The 23,551-nt window shown below is 40.4% G+C and overlaps 1 protein-coding gene and 1 long non-coding RNA gene across 4 annotated transcripts in view; one reads left to right on the top strand and one right to left on the bottom strand.

Moving 5' to 3' along the window:
* The window catches only part of LOC128608618 (uncharacterized), a 101,198-nt gene that overhangs the window by 27,809 nt on the left and 49,838 nt on the right, over window positions 1-23,551 (bottom strand). The window contains exon 2 of the long non-coding RNA XR_008386097.1: window positions 5,881-5,973. This is a non-coding gene — a long non-coding RNA (uncharacterized LOC128608618). The remainder of the gene's footprint in view (window positions 1-5,880; window positions 5,974-23,551) is intronic.
* acvr2aa (activin A receptor type 2Aa) overlaps window positions 20,995-23,551 on the top strand; it is a 51,829-nt gene continuing 49,272 nt past the window's right edge. For 2 of the 3 annotated variants that reach the window (XM_053626490.1, XM_053626489.1), the window contains exon 1: window positions 20,997-22,457. In XM_053626490.1, coding sequence (XP_053482465.1) covers window positions 22,403-22,457 — 55 coding nt within the window. In that variant the 5' untranslated portion in view covers window positions 20,997-22,402. Of the gene's footprint in view, window positions 22,458-23,551 lie in introns of all 3 variants that reach the window. The other variant, XM_053626491.1, reaches the window with a different exon arrangement.

The raw sequence follows: 23,551 nt of genomic DNA, 5'->3' as shown, positions 1-23,551 counted from the left end.
CCAAGTTTCCTTCATTCTCAGGGTTTTCCAGCACGAGGCAGGGCTGCAGCCAAAACGACACATTTAAAAACGCATGCACAAGGACTGGCCTTCGCACCACTTGTGAAAAAACAGGCTTTTTGTTTACATCTTTAGATTTTGGACGCCAGCACAACAACTTAGGACAAAGGCACAGCGAGGGACGGCTAAGAGATTGCAAAGAAAGCCGGGGGCTGGTTAGCTACTCAGCCTGTAGATTAGTGGCTTGGTGCAATGACTCGGGTGCACGCTAGAGACCTGGCACGGCTTGAAGAGTGCGACTCTCAACCCTGTGGCCTGAAAAGGCTTCCTGTCGATAAGAAATAAAGCAGCCAGTCCATCACAGGGGCTACATCACAGCTACAGTGGCAGCTGTGGCCATGAAGTTCCCCCCAACAACAGCCACAACAGCAGCTGACTCTTTTGAATGGTTTTTGTGAAGATTAGCCTCGGTGTGTGTTTTCAGAGGAGCTGATCTTGGAGAGATATTGAGACAAAAAGTGAGGGGGGGGGAAGGGGGGGGGGTGCTCGAGGTGTGAAGAAATACTGTATCCTTGGTAACAAGGAGCATTCGAGGAAGGAATACGAATAGGTTTTAATATAATGGAAAGGAGTTTCTAAGACTGCAAAACAATTAACAAGCTTTAATGAGCTTTTGTATGACAAGACAAAAGGACCATGAAAACCTAAACTGCGTTTCACCGCTGCACTGGATTTTCTTCGAGTTTTCCTTTGAAACTATCCAACAGAAACGAGATTCAGCATTGCTGTATCAGTCTTGCTTAAGCATTTACTGGCTCTTCTCCGTGCTGTATTTTGAGACCTTCTGTACACTAGAGCTCAAAATACATGGTACACGAGATGAGATTTCAAGGTGGACTTGTTCCCTGAACCCCAGGCTCTCGCTTCAGGTTTCATTTGCATTTCTGATCATGATCTTATCGCCCAATAATTCGCAGATGTCACCTCCTCTCCAGAGCGGCTACGTTTGATCTCGGGCCACCAGCAGAATCTGATAGGGGTCCCTCGTAAAAAGAAAAGAAATAGAGACAGGCATGAAGAAAAAAAAATAAAAAGGGGGCCTGCTGGGGCAAGGATGTTTGCACGAGACGGACCGAGTTGTCAGCATGCAGGATAAAAACGCTGCAGAGATTATGAGGTTTTGATCTTGGCTGTCGATACTGCAGGCTATGAGCTGCTCCACTTGATCTGTACTACTGTGTGTTATTTTACAGGAGATGAGAGAACTGCTGGCTTGACAAAACATGTTCCTGCTTCTTAATAAGATTAATAGATTAAAGGCAAAAGTGTAGCTATGACAGCAGAATTAGACATTTAAGGTTTAAAAAAAAAAAAAAGCCTATGTTCTTAAAAGCAACTGACAAGCAAAGTTTTCTCTCGTGTTCATAGCATAGCGTGTCTATATAAAACTGAAAAAATAAATAAAATGAGCCCAAACTTCTCCTAGCAACACTACTTTTACAGTAACAACAGTATGGCAGCCTTTCATTGTGTTCTGACCAGCTTATCAAAACATTTGTTCCCTTGCTGCGAAACAAAATGCAACACTGATTAATTTGACGCCTGAAAATTTTCATTCTTGGCTGTGAACTTTGCATTCATGTCCCTTGGCAAAGCACATTATTCAGAACTTGCAACTCATTATCCAAAACTAACTACCAGGCAGATAAGCAATTAAAATTCTAGCCTTTCCCCTACTTATTTTCAAGGCAACACGGTATTCAGACATTTAATTTTAAAGCAGTAGTATCACCTGGATATGCAACCCTACTGAATATTCATTTTGACAGAATACATTCAACTTTGCCTAATCGAATCAGACGGTTGTGTTATAGAACGGACAGTTGAGTGGTTTTGATTATTCCATAGTGTTGGAGCTCCATCAAACGCACTCAGAACTTTCATCATAGTGGTATATTCTAATTAATCCATGTATTAATACAAGTAATTGGCTTGTCTTATAAAATGAGCTTAGAGCAATCAGTCCCAACATCTGGTTTGTTCATCCTCGGTTCTTTTTGAGAGATTCTTTCACACTTGGATGTGGATGTGTCACTGTTCAAGTATGTGGTAACGGACCACGCCATCCATTACACATTGGAGAAAAGTTGTTGGGGGGGGGAGGGGTGGTATGGTGTCGGTAATAAAAAGGCCAGCTTTAACACATCATTGAACCAAGCAGAGACAAGCCGTAACCGAAGAACATCTTTGGAACGCAGTCAAATTGATCCGTTCTGCTTGGCACCGGACTTCACAGGGGAGTGCTATGGTATGCTCCATTCGATTTAGATACAATCATGCCTGCTGTCATACTTCTGACAAAACGGCCCTGTTGCAGATTGATCTAATGTTCAACAAGCTGCAAGAGAGTAAGGAGGGGTGGGGGGGGTGGGGGGTGGAGAGAAAGAAACAGGGACTTGAGAAATGGCTCTTTTATCAAGACGAAAGTGGTGGTTGATCGATGAGTCAGGATTAAAAGAGAATCAGATGCTGGCTTTGCTTGAGAGACAAATCAAGGGAGCCTGTCAGGATTCGTTTTCAGCAAAGAGTTTGTGCTTAGAAGCTTGCTGAAGGAGTCAAATTAACCCGATGTGGGAAGAGCTGTTGTGTTTCAAATTATTATTATTATTATTATTATTATCATCATCATCATCATCATTTTAATCTGGCGACCAATGCGGAGACCAAATCTGCGAGGGTTTGTGCCAAGACAAAAACACCTTATAAGCCTTCATACTTCATGCAGGTTCAGATTAGCCATCTCTGACGAGTGATCCAATATCATAGCAGCATGTTTAATAGCAGGTGGTGCTATTAAACATTTGAGACAATTTCCACGACTGACAAGAAAGAGCTGTGGGAAAAGATCAAACGAATGATAGAACACATGTCATGTTTTGATCCATATTTCTAAATATAAAACATAAAAGGAAAAGAAAATTAAATAGGCCAGTAGTATGGACATCCATCCATCCCTTTTCCATACCGCTTATCCTACACAGGGTCGTGGGAGAACCTGGAGCCTATCCCAGGGAACTCAGGGCATAAGGTGGGGGACACCCTGAACATGGTGCAAACCCATCGCAGGGCACAATTTCACACACGTTCACACACTACGGACAATTTAGAAATGCCGATCAACCTACAAAACGTGGCTTTGGACTGGGGGAGGAAATCAGAGTACCTGGAATAAACCCCCGAAGTACGGGGAGAACACGCAGACTCCGTGCACGTAAGGCGGAGGCAGGATTCGAACCTCCAACCACGGAGGTGTGAAGCAATCGTGCTACAATAATTACTAAACCCCTGATATGGACATGAGACCATTAAATAAATTGATGGTCGAGAGTAGCGAGATTAGCTATGTAATATCTGGAACAAATCAGCTAGTTCACACCTTGTTCGTAATGACCAATTACAGTTCACCCAAGCTGCCATGTACATGACACGACAAACAACTCATTCGCATTCAGAAAGTCCATTTCCATCATGTTTTTGGTCGTGGAAGCCAGTTGAGACCTTTAGAAGAGACGGGGTTTAATCTAAAGCAGTATAATTCTTCCGCTAGTCTCTCTGAGGGAAAGTTTCTATGTGCTGTTTCCTCAATCAGGAATGGAGAAGCCTTTCAGGAAGTGCAGAACTATCGAAAGAACCGTTGAGGAACTCGGTACAAGAACAGGTTACAGTATGGACGTGAATATAATCATCGAAACCATTTAGTTAATGTTATTTACCTTCATTTCCTTCCCAGGTTTCTTGTAGTAATTTGGACCACTCTGCAAGACAGACAAATGTGTATAACAGTTGGGAACGGGCCATGTGGGACGAAAACATGAACTCGTCCAGATGGAAGTAAAGGCAGTAGAATATAGGCTTAGCGCTTTATTTCACTCCCCTGAGAGATGGTAGATCCATTTTGATTAGTTTTGTAAAAATCATGCAAGGATGGTTTTGAGAATTTTTAATATATTTTTTTATATATAAATACGTAGCCATCTTGTTTAATTGACTCTCTTTTCTGGTTAGTGTGCTTGAACTTAGAAATTTCTGTTGCTCTTTTCAGGCATTATATATCTTTTTTTTTTTTTTTTAATACACACACACACACACACACACACACACAATACGTGCACCAGCTTTTGGAAGACATAAAACTGGTGGTTTTTAATAATCCTTTACATTAATTTGGGTAATATTTTGATCTTAAGTACTTCCAAACTTCATAATACTTTTACTTGTTTATAAAGCAGGTAGATATTTATGAGTGTATGCGTAGTTGACTGGAAAACATGTCATGACTGGATGGCCATAAATGTCTATGAATAATTCATGCGCAAAGTCATCATAATTTTCATCACTATTAATGCTAAACATGTACGTTGCTGATTTGGGTTTACATGCTACACAGTTCAGCTTGTTTCTCATTTAGCATTTTGATTGTTTTAGCTGGAAGATTAGTCAAGGGAAAGACACACTAATACAAAACGAACCCTACAGGTCTTTTATTTTCCACACAAATTAATGATTTAATTGCCGACGTGTATAAGGCGACACTTGGCTCGAAGGGTATAAAAAGTTTATAGTCTGCAGATGTAATCTACAATCAACTGGAGGACAGCAGATCACGAAGCTCACTAGATCTGTAGGGTTCGTCGAGCATTAGTGCATCTTTCCCTTGACTAATCTTCCAGCTAAAACAATCAAAATGCTAAATGAGAAACAATGTAGCATCTAAGCCCAAATCAGCAATGTACATGCTTAGCATTAATAGTGATGGAAATTATGATGTGACTTTGTGCACGATATTTAAACTCGTCATGAAATAATCTGCTTACAGTTGAGCTATGTAGACAGGCAGGATTGTTCAATAGCCCGAAATAGTTTCCTAACTGGATAATTATATCATGGCATGAATGACGATGTTGACATCCGTCGCTTTGGTTCTTTAGAATATGAGCATTTTGTCGAATATAATAATAGGACAGATTCTTTCAAGTCATTAAAAAACTGCTTGCATCAAAGGGCGTTATAGGGCTTTTATGTAAGTGGAGTGTTCACTAAAAAAAAAAAAAAGGAAAAAAAAAAAAACAACTGCAGTATGAGCAAAGTCCTCTTTAGTACAGCATCACATGGCAGTTAACATCAATTAAGCCTCCGAAAATTCTCATTTTCACTCTAGCAGAGTGTTTCACTGAGACCTTTCCCCTCCCAAAGCCGTAGCCTGGATCAGCAATAATCCCTGGAGTATTTTAGAATGGGAAAGTGGTTCTTGTTACACAGCCTCTTTCTGACGAGTTGTCCGCATAAAGCTTCCCTCAATAGACAGTAGGTTAAAAATTTCCTTCGTGACAAGCTTGAAAACATTGAAAGCTCACATTTCATAATTCAGCGTTATAGCCTCTTTCAGAGCTTGGGGATATAATCTATGCTAATAGGCATAGAATCAGATTACAGGAAACGGGGGTTTAACTGCCAAAACCGAGGCAGGGTTTTTATTTATGCGAAATACTTTGTTTATGTCAAAGACAGATTATTCTCCAACATAGCGACTCAGAGAGAGTATATTAAAACCTCCTGCATTTGTTTTTTCCATGGGTCCATGGGTGATGTAATGTTTCCAAAGAGGAAGCACATTCTAAGACAGCACTACTGGTGTGTGGGTGAGGTGTCCTTTTTTTTGAGGAAGCGATAAACTGATTCTTGGCAGTTTGGTTAACATTGGCAAGCAGAGCTGGGAGCTGCAGTATGGTTATGCTGTGCAAGTCGAAAACTCTTGCCAGTAATGCTATGCTGTATTTTGTTTAGTGTGAAAAATAAACGAGAGGATTGAATGATACTTACAGTACGTAGATGAGAAGTTCACGTTAAGACTGTAGACCATCAAAAGGATCGCATTCATCATCATCATCATGTTCCTCTAAGATTTTTAATGTCCTTAAAAGAGTAAATAGAAGAAAAAGATCCCCTTAAGAGCGATCAAGTGAGTAATATGGTACAGTGGTTATGAAGAACTGTGGCTGCTTCCAAAGTTCCTGCATTTGGATTGACTGAGCACTAAAACCCATTCAGAAATGACTGCTAAACACGGTACAAGTTATGGACATGTTGAACAGCGCAGTAAAGACATTTTTCAAGCAGCGAATTGACATTCATTATCCATTATCCTCTCTTGTTCGTCCATTGTCACAAAACTGCAAAGTGGCCTATTGAGATAGCAGCAGGAAGAAAAAGTGCACTGAAGTGCAATTTCACCCCCCACTCAGCGCATAAAGCTATTACGGCTATCTGATTATTCTCTCTGATGACATGACGGACGAGTATTGCCATTGGAGACCCGCATTAAAAACCCGTAGGACGGACATCGAACGCGTTTGTAAGACGGTCGTTTTCCAGCCATGTGGAAATCGTCGTGTCCTGAGAGAGGGTGCGCTGAATGGCTGCATTAAAGAGTTATCACTGATAACAATGAGCGAGAGAGATGAAATGAAGTGGCTTTTTAATTGCTGGAGAGAGGCCATTAGCCGGGCGCCCACGCAGAACCGCTAGCGCTTTGGTGCTGCTAGTGTGTTTCGCTGGAGCTGGAAAAGTGGGGGAAGTAACAACAGGGAGTTTCACTCACTGTAAGGAAGGATCAAATTATAAAGGAAAGGGCAGAATGACTAGTAGGAAATGCAGAGGCCAGAAAGAAATGCAGACGCTAACGAGTAAACAAAAGAGTTTGCTTTGGTGCGATCTGCTCAAGTACTCCTAACCTTTGTTTGTTTGTTTTTTCCCCCGTAAACCGAATGATGCTGCGAAGCCAAATCTGGCAAAGTCTATTTATCTCACCATTCTTTATTATTTATTAGGAAATTGCAGACAACTTGGTTTACCAGTATTCTGCCCTGTTTCTTTAACGCTGATGGCAGAGAGACCAAAAACTGTGTAGTGGATTTTTCACAACACATTTAAAAAGAAATAAATTAATAAATTCACCTCAGCTGTACATTGTAAGATCATTAACAGTTAGCAAAAGAAATAGGGAAAGGAAAATTTTAGAAAACGCAGATTAACACTGTAGTTAGGTCAAACAACAACAACAACAACAACAACAACAACAACATCTAAGGCATGTTTGGTTGGGTTGAATGATTAGCAATGGGCCCATATATGGAATTAGTTTCAATCTCAAAGGAAGGTGGTGTAAATGTTATAAAAATAAATCAGAAGTAACATTTTAACATTTTCTCAAGTGGGTGTGATTGTCATTTCCCATGAAACTTCAGAACACATGAGTCATCGCAAGAACTGTCCCCTTATGCCTCAAGTGGCCAAAGTCTTAACTTGAGCAGTCAAACCTAGATCTCAACATTTCATTCTGTTTCAATAATAACTTCTGCTTCAGATGCCAGCCAAACCACATCCTGTTCCATTGCCTTACACAAACAATATGATGTGCTTCCTCCATGCAGCGACCTTTGGATTCAGAAACGTTCCTATCTCAGGTACAGTGGAGAGATCTTGTGCTTCCATCCTGACAGCCTAATGTTGTTGCCTCCAGCTCTCCAGGCATGAAGGTGTAACGATCAAATCAGCCAGCACTTTGTGTTAAGAGACCACCGGGTGAAATTAACAGAGCTATAGACTCCCTGCCAGTTCAAGGAAGCGTGGGATGACACTACAGCAGGGGGTTATCTGCTAGCCTTAAAGGGCACAGGATAGCATGCAGGTCCTCAGACGTCAAGCTGACAAAATCAGTGTGGGTTTTGTGTGTGCTGTTTGTGATGTTATGGAAACATCAGTCTCTATACAAAGTGGCGAAGAATGTTTTCTAGTGACGAATGTTCAAGGAACAGAAGTGATATTACAGGGGATTTACAGTTTGTTCAAAAGCACAGAACCATGATTTCTAGGACAGTGGCAAGCACGAAAGTGACATCACGATGAACAACATCCCAACTGACATTCTCTCAATTCCACACAAGTCAGGTATAACGGTTTCGACAAACGCAAAAGATCGGCTCAAATGATTCCCCAGACCGATCGAATGGTTTTTCAGTCATGTGAAAAAATAAGTACACCCCATGGAAATTGTTTTGTTTGACATATGTGGGCAAGCACACATTTGATCCTCTTTGTAACAGTGCCTATTAATAAAGTTGATACACTATCAAATGACATACAAAATTGACATTTTGTAGTAATTTTCACTATTTAAATTTAAAAAAAAAAAAAAACAGATCAGTGACATGGAAAAAAGTAAGTACAATGCTACATTTAAATCACACCTTCAAATCCCTAAAATTAGAAATCAGATGTTCAAGATCGGGTGCCAGTGATTAGAAGCTGCTTAGGGAGTGCAGGTGGAACCTGTCTTATTTATACCCCTCTCATGTGTCAACACTAACGTCTGGTGTTCCCTTTGCTATTGAGGTGTGTGGAGTAATCATGCCAAGATCTAAAGAGTTCTGTAAGGTCTTCAGAAAAAGCATTGTGGACACCTATGAGTCTGGCAAGGGATTGAAAAAGATCTCCAAATTATTTGAAATACATCATTCCACTGTAAGGAAAAAATAATCTCCAAATGGCACAGATTTCAAATGACTGCCAATTTGTCCAGGACTGTACGTCCCAGCAAATTCAGTCCAAGAGCAGACCATCTGATGCAAAAAGAAATCTCCAAGAACCCCAAAATTTCATCACAGGATCTGTTAGTAAGTCTTGCAGCTGTTGGTGTCAAAGTGCAAGCTTCTACAATCAGAAAGAGATTGTACAAATTTGACCTGCATGGGAGACGTGCCAGGAAAAAGCCTTTGCAAGACAACAGCCAATGAGCATATAGGCAAAAACCAGGCCTTTTGGAATAATGTGCTCTGGACGAATCAAAGATAGAGTTGTTTGACTACAGTAACAGCAGACATGTTTGGTGCAGACCAAAGACAGCTTTTCAGAAGAAGCGCCTCATACCAACTGTAAAGCACGGTGGTGGAAAAGTTATGGTTTGGGGTTGCTTCACTGCCTCAGGGACTGGACAGCTTGCACTCATTGATTCAACCATGAATTCTGCATCATATCAAAGAGTGCTTCAAGATAATGTGAAGCCACCAGTCTGAAAGTTGAAGTTGAACATTTCAGCAGGATAATGATCCTAATCACACGAGCAAATCCACCAAGGAATGGCCCAAAAGAAGAAATGGAGGGTAACGGAATGACCTAGTCAAAGCCCGGATCTGAATCCCATTGAAATTTTGTGGGGGGATTTGAAACAGGCAGTACGTGCAAAAAAAAAACCCTCAAACATCCTGCAACTGAAAAAATATTGCATGGAAGAGTGGTCAAAAAACTACCTTCTGAGGCCAAGGGTGTACTTACTTTTTCCACAGAAGAATATCACATCTATTGATATTCCTGTTGAATAAATGATTGAAAAATTTTCCTTGTGGTTTTGTTCAGGTATATCAACTGCATTTATAGGCCCTGTTTCAAAGATAATCGAATGTTTGCGAGTCCAAATATCTCAAAAAATCAAACAGTTTCCATGGGGTATAATTATTTTTTCACATGACTCCAAGTTCCCATTCACTGTGACATAACTATGGTTTCACCTTATCCTCACAGAATGTGTATGAGGACAATTACTATACTGTATAGTCTATATATGCTATATAGACACTCTGCATACAGTGCTGTGAAAAAGTATTTGCCCCATCCTGATTTCTTCTGTTTTTGTGTATATCACACTATTTCAGAAATTAAAACAAAATCGAAGATAAAACAAAGGCAACCTGAGTAAACAAAAATACAGTTTTTAAATGATAATGTTATTTATTGAAGCAAAAAAGGTATCCAATACCAACTGGACCTGTGTGAAAAAGTATTTGCTCCATAGTTACTAATTCCCCATTTATATGCATTCATAATGGGATTCAGCTGGACTAGACACAACCAGGCCTAATTACTGTAAACCCTGTTCAATCAAATCAACACTCAAATAGAACTTTTTCAACAGCATGAAGTTGGTTAAAAGCGCTTACCCAGTAACACACTGTGCCAAAATGGAAAGAAATTCCAGAACTGAGGAAGATTGAAATACATCAGTCTAGTTATAGGCTAAAGGTTCAAATGTTCCAGATTTATCCTTTTTCTAAGAGTGCAGGAACAAGATTATGGGGGAAAAAAACATGAAGATTTAAGCAGCTGAAGATCATTGTCCCAACTGAATACCTGTATGGATATCATCAGAGTGTACTGGAAAGGGACAGTTGTATGGGGTCATGCTGCTGTCCTACTATCCCTCCATCAGAAGAACAATAATAAAGTGAAAATGGTGACTAGAGCAGGGTGTTTGGTGACAGACATGGCCATGCTGTGAGGAATTTATCACTGTGGCTCCATCGCCTCGGTCATCTGCCGGACTCCAGGACTTTGGCTGCTGCTCTACTTGGCACATTCATTAGGCTTCCTAGGTTTTTGTTTTCAGCTGTGGCGGAGTAGCTCAGCCAATGGAGGAGTTCAAGCTGCAGTTAGCAGGCCACTAAAGCAGATATAGATAGATTAATGAAATCTCACTATTACAACCAACTAGGGGTTTTAGGTTTATAATAATCTGTCTTAATACCAAAATAATTTTCCCTGCGTGATGCAAAATGACACGGGAGTCAGTCCTAACCTGCGTGCGTGCGAACAACTTCCCAGAGAAAGGCCACGCACCTGCACCTTCCCTGACGTCACTCCGGCCCGGCGACCTGCAGCGTGGATGTCCCGCCTTCTCCATCCAACACAGGAGTTTTCGTTCAAGTTTTTTGTCTTTATCCAGTGGTAATGATGATCCCAAAACAAAAAGAAATGGTTTTAATCCACCTGTCCACACAGGCGGCGTCTTTTTCCCTTTTGCATCTGAGACGGGGGGTGGTATTATTCGCAAGTGAGTGACATCATCTGGGCTCTTTATTAATCATGTTAGTTGGTATCAAGGGTGGGCTTTACCATTAGGCAAAGGTCAGTAATTACCTTGGGGCCCCGACCTACCAAGGGCCCCCAAAACGCTGCATAAACTTATGGTTATGAAAGTTGTGTTTTGACTTTTCGCTAATTAATTATGTTTTTTTTTTTAAAAAATAAAAAAAAACCCATAGCTAAAATGCCAACAGAATGATTAATTTATGAGCGTATCTGCGGAAATGATTCAGGAATAAAGTAACTCGTGCAAACGCCGGTGACGTCACGTGTAGTGTACAGACAGCAAAAAGTGAAGCGAAGAAAGTGGTTATGAACAAAGGAGAAAGCGGGAGGAAAGCAAAAAGTTTTTATCAAAGCCTGTGAAGTGTTTTAATTAACAGATTTTGCCTTTGGCGTGAAGGCAAGGCTCTAACATTACAGCCAAAGAACAGCGAGGTCGAGACAGGCAGCAGGATTCACTCTCTCTCGCTCTCTTTCTCTCTCTCTCACTTTCTTTCTTTCTCTCTTTCTCAGCAGGGTTCATTCTCTCTCTCTCTCTCTCTCTCTCTCGCTCCCCCCCCCCCCCCCCGTCCAAATGAAGCTGAAGTCTGCAGACATGATCATATGTGAGTTTAATGTCACATAATGATAATAATGATAATGAGCCATTCAGATGTGGATTCATGTTCAGTGCTACTTCAAATAAACATGTTTAAATATTACCACAATTTAGAAAAAGAGGAATATTTTAATAAGCTGCTGTCCTACTGTACCATACAGTGGCTTATTGTTTGTTCTTGGTTATTGCTCATAGTGAAATAGACGTATTTATTAATATAGGCCTAATATCAAGATGAATTTCATAATATTAATATTAGAAAATAAAATGTATTATATTGTAGTAGTAGTAGTAGTAGTGGTCTATTTTTGGAGGGTAAAATGATTAGATGTGGATTGATGTTCGTGTTAAAATATAACGTTTCAGTCCTGATTGAGTTGTGCAGCTCTCCTACACTGCACCCAGATGATGCCCTCTGACTTCCTAACATGCTGTCTTGATTGTTTTATATACTTCGTCACAATGTTCTTCTGTTTCTGTTTGCCTATTTTCCGGGTGTGGCTGTCCGCTATGGGCCGGAAAGTCCAGGGCCACTTCTTGGTCCCGGTTCATCCCTGATTATTGCTATTAATGCTAAATAACATGTGCTGAAAATTTAAATATCGATGTTAAAACTCTGAAATGAGGGCCCCATTCCTACATTTTGCCTAGGGCCCCCAAATCACTAACTCCACCCCTGGTCAGTTCTACCCCTTCTTAAATACCTAACAGAAGGGCTTGGAGAGGATGTGGAACAGTTCATACCGTGACAAAAAATTCATTTCAGAATGAAACTTTTGTCACCACAGTTTATAACGAGTCTCTTTTATTGGTCATATATACATATGCACAGTGAAATTCTTTTCTTCGCATACCCCAGCATGTCAGGAAGCTGGGGTCAGAGCACAGTGTCAGCCACGATACAGTGCCCCTGGAGCAGAGAGGGTTAAGGGCCTTGCTCAAGGGCCCAACAGTCGCAGTCCTACAGTTTGAGCTCCGTCTTCCAACAAAACCCTTAAAAGCATAGTATGCGGTGTTACCGAAAGGCGGTTCTCACACATCAGCCCATACCCTACCTTTTCAAAGGCTGTTTTTTTACACCACAGAAGACGTCTTTTAAAATTTGCTTTCCCTCCTCGTGCACCAGACACTGACCCTGTAGCATTCCATATAGGGAAGTGAATCTAATTATTAAGACCTGTCTGCTTCTCAAGAGTTCACAGTAAAGCACCACCCTCAGGCCATTCCGCAGAAATATAAAGTCAGTAGTACTTGGAAAATGAGACCGTAATTAGGACGTAATCAATCTTGGGGTGATAAGGTTTCAGGTTTTGTTCTTTTTTAAAGGTGGTAATTATGTGAATATACGTGCATTTATACCTATTTATACTCTGTTTACAGTGTACTAACTATACCTAGTTTACCAACATTTACTGTCCCTTCTATCAGGTACACCCTTTTATCAGGTACAACTACTTTTTCAGTATACAATTACTGGCTGTAGACCATTTACTGACCACCACTGACCAGATGTTTGGGTGGTGGATTGTTCTTTGCACTATGATGTCCGTGACACTGCTATAACACCCCAACGTCAGTAACGGTTAGTAATGGTACTATGGTGGACCCTTGCCAGTACCAGACAGTGACGTAGTAACAGATGAACTACTATAAGTATATGTATAATCTGGCAAGCAAGTATACGTGTACTTAAAAAAAAACAAAAAAAAACCCAGCAGTCCTTTGAAGGGTCTTTTGGATAATGAAGGGGTTATTAGTTTCAAAACGGATTTCTACTTGGAGACTTCGCTCTCGGAGACAGAACACAAATGTGTAAGCTCGGGTTGAGCTTCATTAAGGGCTTTTCCAACAATCATTAACGTTATACTCTATCATCATAGTAGTGGTTAGAGTTAGTTCCAGATAATCCATTAATAAACATAGAGGAAACAAGCTCAGGGCAAAGACTCAAAAGACCGAGATACAAAATAGATGCCAAAATGTACTCAAGACATTGCAACAAGACAAAGAAGCAGCATGGAAGAAATAATCAAACTAATTAGAAATAATAATAATAAAAAAGGCTAATTAGGTAATAAGAAACAGGTGCACACAATGATGGGAATGGGAAATGCACCAATGAAAAGACAGCGGTGTGACCTGGGGGGGGAGCCAAAACAAAAAGCATGTGGTGTTTGTCACCATGGTAACCATGATGCGAATGGGGAAATCATGATATGACATGTAGTTCAAGTCAGACACCCCTTAAGGGATCTAGGTTGAGATTTTTTTCCTAAGAGTGTATTGTACTTTTTATTCAAAACACACACAGCAAGAGAGAGCGAGAGAGAGCGAGAGAGAGAGAGAGAGAGAGAGAGAGAGAACGTACACAATTCCTGCAAATTATACTGCAAACTGTCTGCATTCACACTATGCTCTCTCCCTTCTTATCTATCAAACAAACACACTTTTCTTCTCAGACGCCTACAGACTCCCACTCACCCTTTTTTTCCTTGCTGTGTTTTTTTTCCCTCTATAGCACATGTCCACATGAAGAGTAATATTACAGAGATTAGAGCTCAGCAGGCACATGTCCAATCTTCCTGTGTCACTCACATAAATCTCTGTTCATCTGAAACCTCTTTGACCATAATCAAGTGATGATAGTCTGTTGTGCTCAATAAAGTAAAATGTTAAACTTTGTTGTTTGTGTTCTGGTCTTTCAAACCTGGAGTCTGACATCCATGTGCCAAGCCAAGTTCAATCTCTATCCAATTTTATATATCATATATATATTGCTCATATCGAAATGAACAGTGTTTAATGTCCAAGCTTTATAGTGTCTAATGTTTGTCTGGATATTACCTTGTGTTGTGTATTATGCATCTATTGCTTATGGTCCCTGTGTATTGTGTTCATTGCTGTTTAATTATTGTCCAGGATTCATGTAACACTTTAACCCAGGGAGGAAACTCCACGCGGTTCTGTTTTGCACAACGGCTGGGACGAAATGGACTTTGGCTTGTGTGTACGTACAGCGAATAAAGAGCAAACCAGGAGTCTTGTCAGCCAACTAAAAAAGACTGTCTGTGTGCAGTTATCCTTAATTGATTTTGCATTTAGCTGCAAGGAATGATTAGATATTACTCGGACTAATTAGCATACATACAAAACGGTTTGCAAATCTAAAAATATAATGGAGTGTTTAGCTTTTTCGCGATCACTTTGTACAAATATTCAAAAGATAGATAAAATACACCAAGTTTCCAGGGAAACAAACTGTTTCAGACCAATGTGCAAGCAAAGAGCTTCTGAGGCTGTAGGAGGTCATGTATTCAGTGGATTTGTTTACATCAAATTAAAAAAAAACAAATTTAAAAAAAGGAAAAATTCAGATTTAAGATCCATATCAACATACGATATACTGTATCTTCTAGTCCAAAGTTCAAAAGGTCCAATGATGTCAAAATTGATTTTCTGCCTTTTCCTTTGTCATAGTTAGCCTATTATCACAACCTAACAACACACTGTAGTATACTCTATATAATGGTTGTCTATTTTTACATATTTATATATTTGTATATTAAATATTTCATACGATGCAGGAAGAACTGGAGGATTTCTGGCTATATCAAATGTTGAGTGAATACTAGAGGAGCTCAAGGTTTAGGTTTCCTTCCTCGATTTGTTATGCCTCTGAACATGGCACTTAGTGACAAGGTTTTTAAAGGGGAACTTGCATATTAAAGAGGAGGAAATGGTACATAGGCCCTTAGTGACTTGTAAAATTAAACAGCCTTGCTGTTTCTCCTACATGCCCAGCAACATGGTGAATCAGGAAATAAGCGAGCCATGTGTTTGACCTGGATAGATGAAGGTTAAAGAACTAAATTACGGAATGTGAGACAAGGCAGTTTGGCAAAAAAAATTATAATCCACTGTCTTGTGTGCAGTCAGCAATTTCTGAAATATTTGATGCAAATTATCATGATGAAAGAAGTTCATCAGCACATGCCCATATATATATATATATATATATATATATATAGTGGGGCTCAGCCCCAACTGCTCCTTCTGTCGAGATGTAGAACATCTCATCAGTAATGTTGGCGCAATGTCTGGGTGTGTCAAAAAAAGGCAAAGAAAGCATCATTTGTTTTGTATGTGTGCGGCAGATAGTTTGCATATATGTTATTTTTTGTGTGTTTGGGTGCATGCATTAAGACCTACCATGAAAGTGGTTGCTATCTCACACTAGACACAAAATATTTCCATCACACTGCATCCAAAAGAGTAAGTCAAATAAGATTCATTTAGTTTTTATTGTGGGTTTTAGCATCTCCGTTTTCAAAAAAAAGACTGATGCTCTCTTGTCAATTGTTTCCAGATTCACACATTTTATGGATGTATCTGTTTTGTTGGACGTGTGCATTATAACGGAAAGAAGGGGCATGAGCTGATGATGACAATGACTGATAATGATCTAAAGTCTATTGTATGGATTAATCCACCATATCAAAGAAACCCAAGAGCAGGACATAATGTCCAACATTTCTCTTCGTTTATAACTTCAGAGAAAGTTTCCTTATCATTAACCCTGATGGCCATGCGATTAAAAAGGTAATGAGACTTATCTAATGCAACCAATCAAATCGAGAATTAAAGAGATCAATTATAGTGCTTTATAGTATGGACGAAGGTTTTCCTACTACGTGCCAAAGGCTAAGCTTTAACATGCTTGAAGAGAGCAGCGCATAATGCGATTTGCTGGCCCTCGGCTCTGTGACCTGGACAAGGCAGAAAGATAGGTGCTTAGGAGCTAAGGGCTCAATTTTCAGGCGAGGGTCATGTTGTCGTTGACCTCATCTCCGTAACCGCCTTGCCTTCCAAACAGATCTCGTCCTTGAAAGAATACTTAAGCTATTTAGTCTGACAACAGAGAATATCCACCTAAATATTTAATCATTTGCCGTTACTGGGTTTCTTGGATTTTTGCACCTGGCCAATAGTTCCGTGGTGAACACGGCATTATGGGATGTCTTAATTGAGCACATGAAAGAGGCACGTGCTTAGTTCAGGCCACTTAGATATTTGGTGAGATAGGTTCTGGCATGTTCTAAACGTGAAAAAGTCATCCCAGTTCAGAGTGAGAATGTGAAAAATGAGCAGAATGCAGTGTCCGCAAGACACTGTGTTTTACAGAATTGAGCAATTAACAAAATTCGCTGCATGTCATACTGTTAAAGCCTAATATAAAAATATAAAATATAAATATACAGTATGTTAAGGACAACTCTGTCAACTAAAACTTTAACTATGACTACAATTAATGACGTCAGCCAAAATGTGACATTTTCTTAAAGTTCCTTTAGTTTACCAGTGTTGAAACAGTGATAAACATGCATGGCATGACCTCAGGAAGAAACAAACAATATGACTTATCAACATGACCGTCATGACACAAATGTTTTGCTCAATGCCCTCAGTGCAAGTCTTCGCTCCACAAGGCGTTCATTGTAGTAGCTTCAGTCCAGTCGTATTATTATGTCAGCTATAAACCCACACTTAACATAACATGACACAATAATTCAACATGATGGCACAGCAGAGACCAATGATGCCTCACAGCTCCGGGATTTCTCATGCTCTCCAGTTTCATCCCACTTTCCAAAACCATGCCAAATGATGGATTAGTGTCTCTAAATTCATACTGGATATGAACGAGTTTAAGTATATGTTTGTCCCGTTCAAGGTCTATTCCTGCCTTGGGCCCAGTGTTTTAGGGATAAGCTCCAGAATGACCATGACCAGGATAATATGGTTTCTGAAGACAAGTGACTTGTCACATTGTTAGCCACTTGAACATACTGGAAGGTTCTGTAAGACAATATTAAATGCATACTGTATATTAGCAAACAATGTGCCACTTGAAATGCTTTAGCAAAACTACATTTAATAACATGACAAGTTGAACCAATCACATAGTGGACATCCATCCTAGGGATTAGATCAACTTTATACAGATTTCCCTCAAATTGCCCAGGCCACCATTTTCAAATGCACCAGAGGTCTTGTTTCCCGTGTTTGAAAACCAATCCGAGGTTTCAGTGCAAACATAAATTATCATCACGTGTGCGTTGTTTTTTAGAGAAGAGTGTATGTGAAGTGTGTAGGCCTCAACCCTGAGCATTTCCTAAGCTTGAAACGTTATAAAAAAAAAAAAAAACGCCGTTACACTTTGTAAATAAGCTGCGCAACCTTCATTTGGGGGAATTCCATAGCGAAGGAACATGACGTGCCTCCAGGATGAACTTTGTGCATATATTACCTTCTTATTTCAGAACAAATTACATCTTGCTGAAAGCTTAATTACACCCCATAGACAAACAGAACAAAATCCTCCACAAAGAGAAAGCATATTGTCTCTAAATCTAAATCAGAATACATTTTACGGACACTAAAATCCTTCAGATAAGACAAACTTGCCATGTCATGTCTATCTAATAAGGGAAGAATGAAAGCAGCACAAGGACCTAGCCCAAATACATCAAGATGTCAGTGTGTCAAATCCCTGCCAACATCTGCAAAATATTTTTCATCGTAATGGTTTCTTGCAGTCAATAGTGAATAGCATTAACTGTTCATTTGTAAGGATTAGAGAATAAAAGGTGGCTCTTGGAATAAATATTGACTCTAAGCTAATAATATTGGTTAAAATTCGCTGAGGTTTTACTGGAGAGAAGAAAGCAAGAGAGACCGAGAGGGGGAAAAAGCGAAAGAAAAAAAAAAGTTTTATATATCAAGAGTGGGAGAGAACGTGATGGGACGATATCAGTGCCCATCAGCATTCGACCTTCATAGTAGCTTAGTAGGGATATTGTGAAAGTCACCACCCGTTTAGGTTGACAATCACATCTCACGAAGGCATTAATGCTTAAAAGTGTTCCACCCAGCACACATTTAAAAGGCCTCTGTTCACTCGTTACACTCAGAAAATGGATGAGCTTAGAGCACAGGACTAATGCATTTTTTGCAGCAATGAAAACACTTGGTGTAATGAGGCTTGAAACAGAGAGGATTATGTGTATTTGTAGATCAGCGCGCACACATACACACACACACACACATATGCAGGAGTGCACATAATAGATTTTGGACACAATGGTTTGATTTATGATTACTAAAATAAAATGAAATAAAATAAAATCAAAAACAGATTAAGAGCCACTTAATTTCAATATTTACGATGACATTTGAGCAGCTATTAGAGATGCTTCGTGTAGTGAGATAAAATGTTGTCAAATGAGGTATTATTGAAACTGACTGTGACTAATTCTGGAGGAAAACGATTAAAAAAAAAAACCCATTACAGTTGAATAACGTTGCATAATGGCCACTGTTCATCACACGCCTTGTGTGCATTAATTACTCAATATAAATATTATGACACATGCAGACATTAGTAATAAGACGTTGTTTAGAAACATGGTATGTGAATATTGAATTTTTTTTTTTAAAACTACTCTACTGTCACAAACATATCTGAATTAGGATTCACAGTGTAAGACAACCTACTTGAAACAATACAAACTGAAAAGTATGACAAATTACTTGAAATAGATACTAAAAACTGGGGCGCACGATGGCTTAGTGGTTAGCACGTTCGCCTCACACCGCCAGAGTCAGGGGTATTCGATTCCCGTGGTTCTGTGTTTGCGGAGTTTGCATGTTCTCCCCGTGCTGCGGGGGGTTTCCTTCAGGTACTCCGGTTTCCTCCACCAGTCCAAAGACATGCATGGTAGGCTGATTGGCATGTCCAAAGTGTCCGTAGTGTATGAATGCGTGTGCGAATGTGTATGTGAGTGTGCCCTGCGATGGATTGGCACCGTGCCCAGGGTGTACCCTGCCTTGTACCCGATGCTCTCTGGGATAGGGTCCAGGTTCCCTGTGACCCTGAAAAGGATTAAGCGGTATAGAAGATGGATGGATGGATGGATACTAAAAACTGCCATTTTTGAGTTATATTGGAGAATATCTAGGGCGCTCAAACCTGTCTCAACAGGGAATGGCATTGGAATTGAGCTTAGAAAAACAGTGAACATGCCTGACCAGCACCAAAAGCTAGAGCTACTGTAATGTGGTGGCTGACTTTGGGACACCCTTTATATTTATCTGTGTATAGCATGGCCAACCTTTGGATACTTTATACCAGTTTCAAAGTGGGAACCCCAGTCCATTGAAAAAATGTTGTTACTGTGTAGAAATCACAAGTCACCCTTGAAATAAAAGTTGTTTAATGATGCGTTCTTACAGTTATTAGCCTGTCTGACTGGCCACAATCGATTGGAGGGTGGTCTGATGGCTCCACAGTCCTAGGTTTGATCCTGAGCATGGATTACGGTTTGTGTTTCTCATGTTCTCCCTGTGGGATTCCTCTAGGTCCCCTGGTTTCTTTCCACCTCCCAAAAACATAACGACAGGTACATGTGAAGGAACATCTAGTGACATCCAGTCCAGGGTGTATTCCCAAATTACACCCAGTGGGATAGTCTCCGGATCCACTGTACTGTGGCGGGCATTTGCCTTGCGCCTCTGGGATTGGGGGTTCCACTGCCGCCCTGTGTACTTTGCATGTTCTCCCCATGTTTCATGGGTTTCATCCAGGTACTTGTGTTTCCTCCCCTAGACCAAAGACAAGCAGTGTAGTCTGATTGACATTTCCAAATTGTCCGTAATGGGTGTGTGGGTGCGATTGTGCCCTGTGATTAGTTGGCACCCTGTCCAGGGTGTCCCCGAGTTCTCTGGGATAGGCCCCAGGCTCCCTGCAACCCTGTGTAGGATAAGCGGTATGGAAAATTCACAGATGGATGGAATATTAGAGCTGTGTTCTGTTGGTAGGTGGTACATATTTCAATAATGAGTCGCATGGTAAAAATTTTTTGATGTATTTTTACAGTTAAACAAGTCCATAGCTGCAAAAAGTTTGAGAACCCCTACTTACGCTTCCAATAATTACTAGCACTATTCATATTTTTGTGCTTTTAAGAACCCGATATGTAATATAACAACGTAACGTTATTATATTTAAGGCCTTTTTATGGTGTAGTTTACTGATATGTAGCTAATATAGCACACACATTATAGTAAAGTATCAGGCTCTCCGTGAGGTATCGCCTCCTTTACTCTGTGCTCTCCCAGAGAATGAGAGGAGATGAGAGGAGAGAGCACTCAGCTCCTCCCCAGGACAACACGGGGGGCGGGCTTAAATGATCTCTCAGGAATACGATTCGCTTCTGTTATTAGTTCGCGCTCTATGATTCGCCAGGAGTCACGTCAATCATTCCTGGACGCTCCATGTACACACAGTGGGAGGGGAAAGTGAAGGGCAGGGGAGGAAAAAAAAAAAAAAACACAAACAATCCGCCCGCCCGGGCTGCCATCTTGAATATACAGTAATGCCTACAGTGTGAACCACTTCACTGGAGACAGAGAGAGAGAGAGAGATAGAGAGAGAGAGAGAGAGACAGAGAGAGAGAGACAGAGAGAAAGAGAGAGAGACGCAGGAGAACGACACCGATTTATCCGAACTCGAGACGCGTATCATTTTAAACAAGAGGAATATATATTTATTTTTATTTTATTTTTTTTCTTAAAGAAGGCTGCTTGTTTTCTCCCCCCTCGGATAGCCGGACATGCTAACCGTCGCTGAAGAATCCGATTCGGGCAAACGGACACGGTCGAGCCGTCGAAATTTCTCCGCGTCGACATTTTAACCATTTTTTTTTTTTGGCTCAAAAAGAAAACGAGAGAAAAAATATATTTGTTTGAAAAAAAAAAAAACTGGTATAATTTGTGATATATGAATATAGATACATATATACATATATATATATATATATATATATATATAGCGTTATTCTGTTGAGCCGGAACGAAGACATAGAAAAGAGAAAGAAAAAGAGCTCGCGCGGAATGTGAATACAGCTCGTTAGCCTCGTTAGCTATTTCTTTTCTCTTTTTTAAATTTTTATTTACATTTAAATGTTCTTATTCTAGCTATTCAGTTATCTGTATTTAATCACCGACGCTAATATATATATATATATATATATATCTACCTCCGTGTCCGTTTTAACAGCGTGTGAAAGGGAATAAGCTTCTTGACTTTCCAATAAGTGTGTTTTTCTGTGTGTGTGTGTGTGTGTGTGTACATTTTAGAGGTGTTTTTGTACATAATTTTATATCTATATATGTATGTACACACACATTAAAAAAAAAAGAGAAAGAAACCATGAACGCGGCTAGTTCTGTAGTTATTAATCCTTCGTTATGGAAAACTGGCCCAGAGAGAAGTGATCAGATTGAGCTGTGAGCTGTGACAGTTTGCCTCATCAAGTGGATCACATTGTGATCTGTTGTTGAGTCGTTTTTGATCCAGTATGGGATTTGTAGTCGACAAATCGTGTGGTCTATCTTATCAGCATTAATCCCACACGGAAATAATCTACTATTGTGTTCATTTTCTCTCTCTCTCATATACATGATTTCTGTCTCTCTTTCTGATCTTTTTTTGTGTGAAGCAGTAACGATTCGTTCGATCGAGTCAATCGCTCGGGATCCAGTGAATCGATCGTTTTTTACTGTGAACTTCTTATAATTCTTGGGATATTTCTACACCCCCCCCCCACCCCACCCCCCTCGCTCCCATCAGCATGGATGTGTTTTAAAGCGATTGATCAGTGGTAAAGAGAGCGAACAGGGACATTACTGGAGGCCCGTCGGATTCTGAAGAAAGGATCTACTTGTTTTTGTTTTCAAAAGGACCAATTATATAGAAATCTATAGAAAATGGGTTCTGCGACAAAACTGGCCTTCGGCGTGTTCCTCATCTCCTGCTCCTCAGGTGGGTTCAAGCATTACTCTCTGACACTGGGTGAAAACTTGATTTGAACACAATACCATAGGAGATTATGTTGTGCACACGATGAGATCACACACACACACACACACCCACAATCCTTGTCAGGACCTTCCACTGACACAGAATACATACTATCGCTACACCTAAACCTAAACATCGACCTTCATCAAACTCACAAGCCGAACAGCAATCTTTCGTCTCTTCTAGTCTATGAAATGAAATCTGCACTAGCGGTTTTCCCTCACGGGGACCCGCTGCCAGACGTGGGGGACATTTGGTCCTCGCCGAGATATTAAAACATGCCCACGCACACACTTCCAGCAAGGAATAGCTGGGAATTCGGGGCTCTTGCAGGTAGACTGTAAATCATGTTTAAACACATCTTTAATGAATATTCGGATGATCGTTCGTGTCCGTGTGAGCCGTCTCTGATGAACTGATGAACACGACAGCAACGTCGGTGGAAAAAAAGCCCGGCGAAAAGACGAGGAGGATCATTTGATCATACCAACTGGAGCGAAGCTCATGTTTGCATATGAACAGATAAAAAATCAGACCCGAGCCACTGTGTTTCATAAGCCTCTGTTACTGAAGAGGGTGTGTGTGTGTGTGTGTGTGTGTGTGTGTGTGTGATGAGCCTCCTAAATGAAGCAGTGTATTCTTCTTTGCTGAAGGGGAATGTGTGCTGTCCACCTCATGATCGTTTTCATTAGTTCATTCTTCCCCTCGTCTTTATCCTGATATCAGGGTCACGATGGATCCGGAGCCCATCCTGGGAACGCTGCGAGCGTGAGGCAGGAGCGTCGTATTAATTCACAGCCTAACGTTCCGTGGAATCTTATTTAACCCTGAATGCTGCCATTCATGAGCCTGAAACGGTTAAATTATGATCGCAGGACTTCAGCGGTTAGAAAAAGAAGAACGTATACGCGATAACTTGGGCATTTACAAAGCTTTCCAGTCGTACACTGAACCTCCTCTTCCTCCTCTTACAGAGAACGTTTACGATTTAAACGTGAAAAACGAAGGTGCGGGTTATTATGTCGTGGGAATATCTTTTCATCACCGGTTCATAA

This window comes from Ictalurus furcatus, chromosome 6, assembly GCF_023375685.1.
Source record: "Ictalurus furcatus strain D&B chromosome 6, Billie_1.0, whole genome shotgun sequence".
In the NCBI taxonomy this organism is placed as follows: Eukaryota; Metazoa; Chordata; class Actinopteri; order Siluriformes; family Ictaluridae; genus Ictalurus; species Ictalurus furcatus.
Note: the sequence above shows the minus strand (reverse complement) of the source record. Positions and strands in the feature narration are given on the sequence as shown.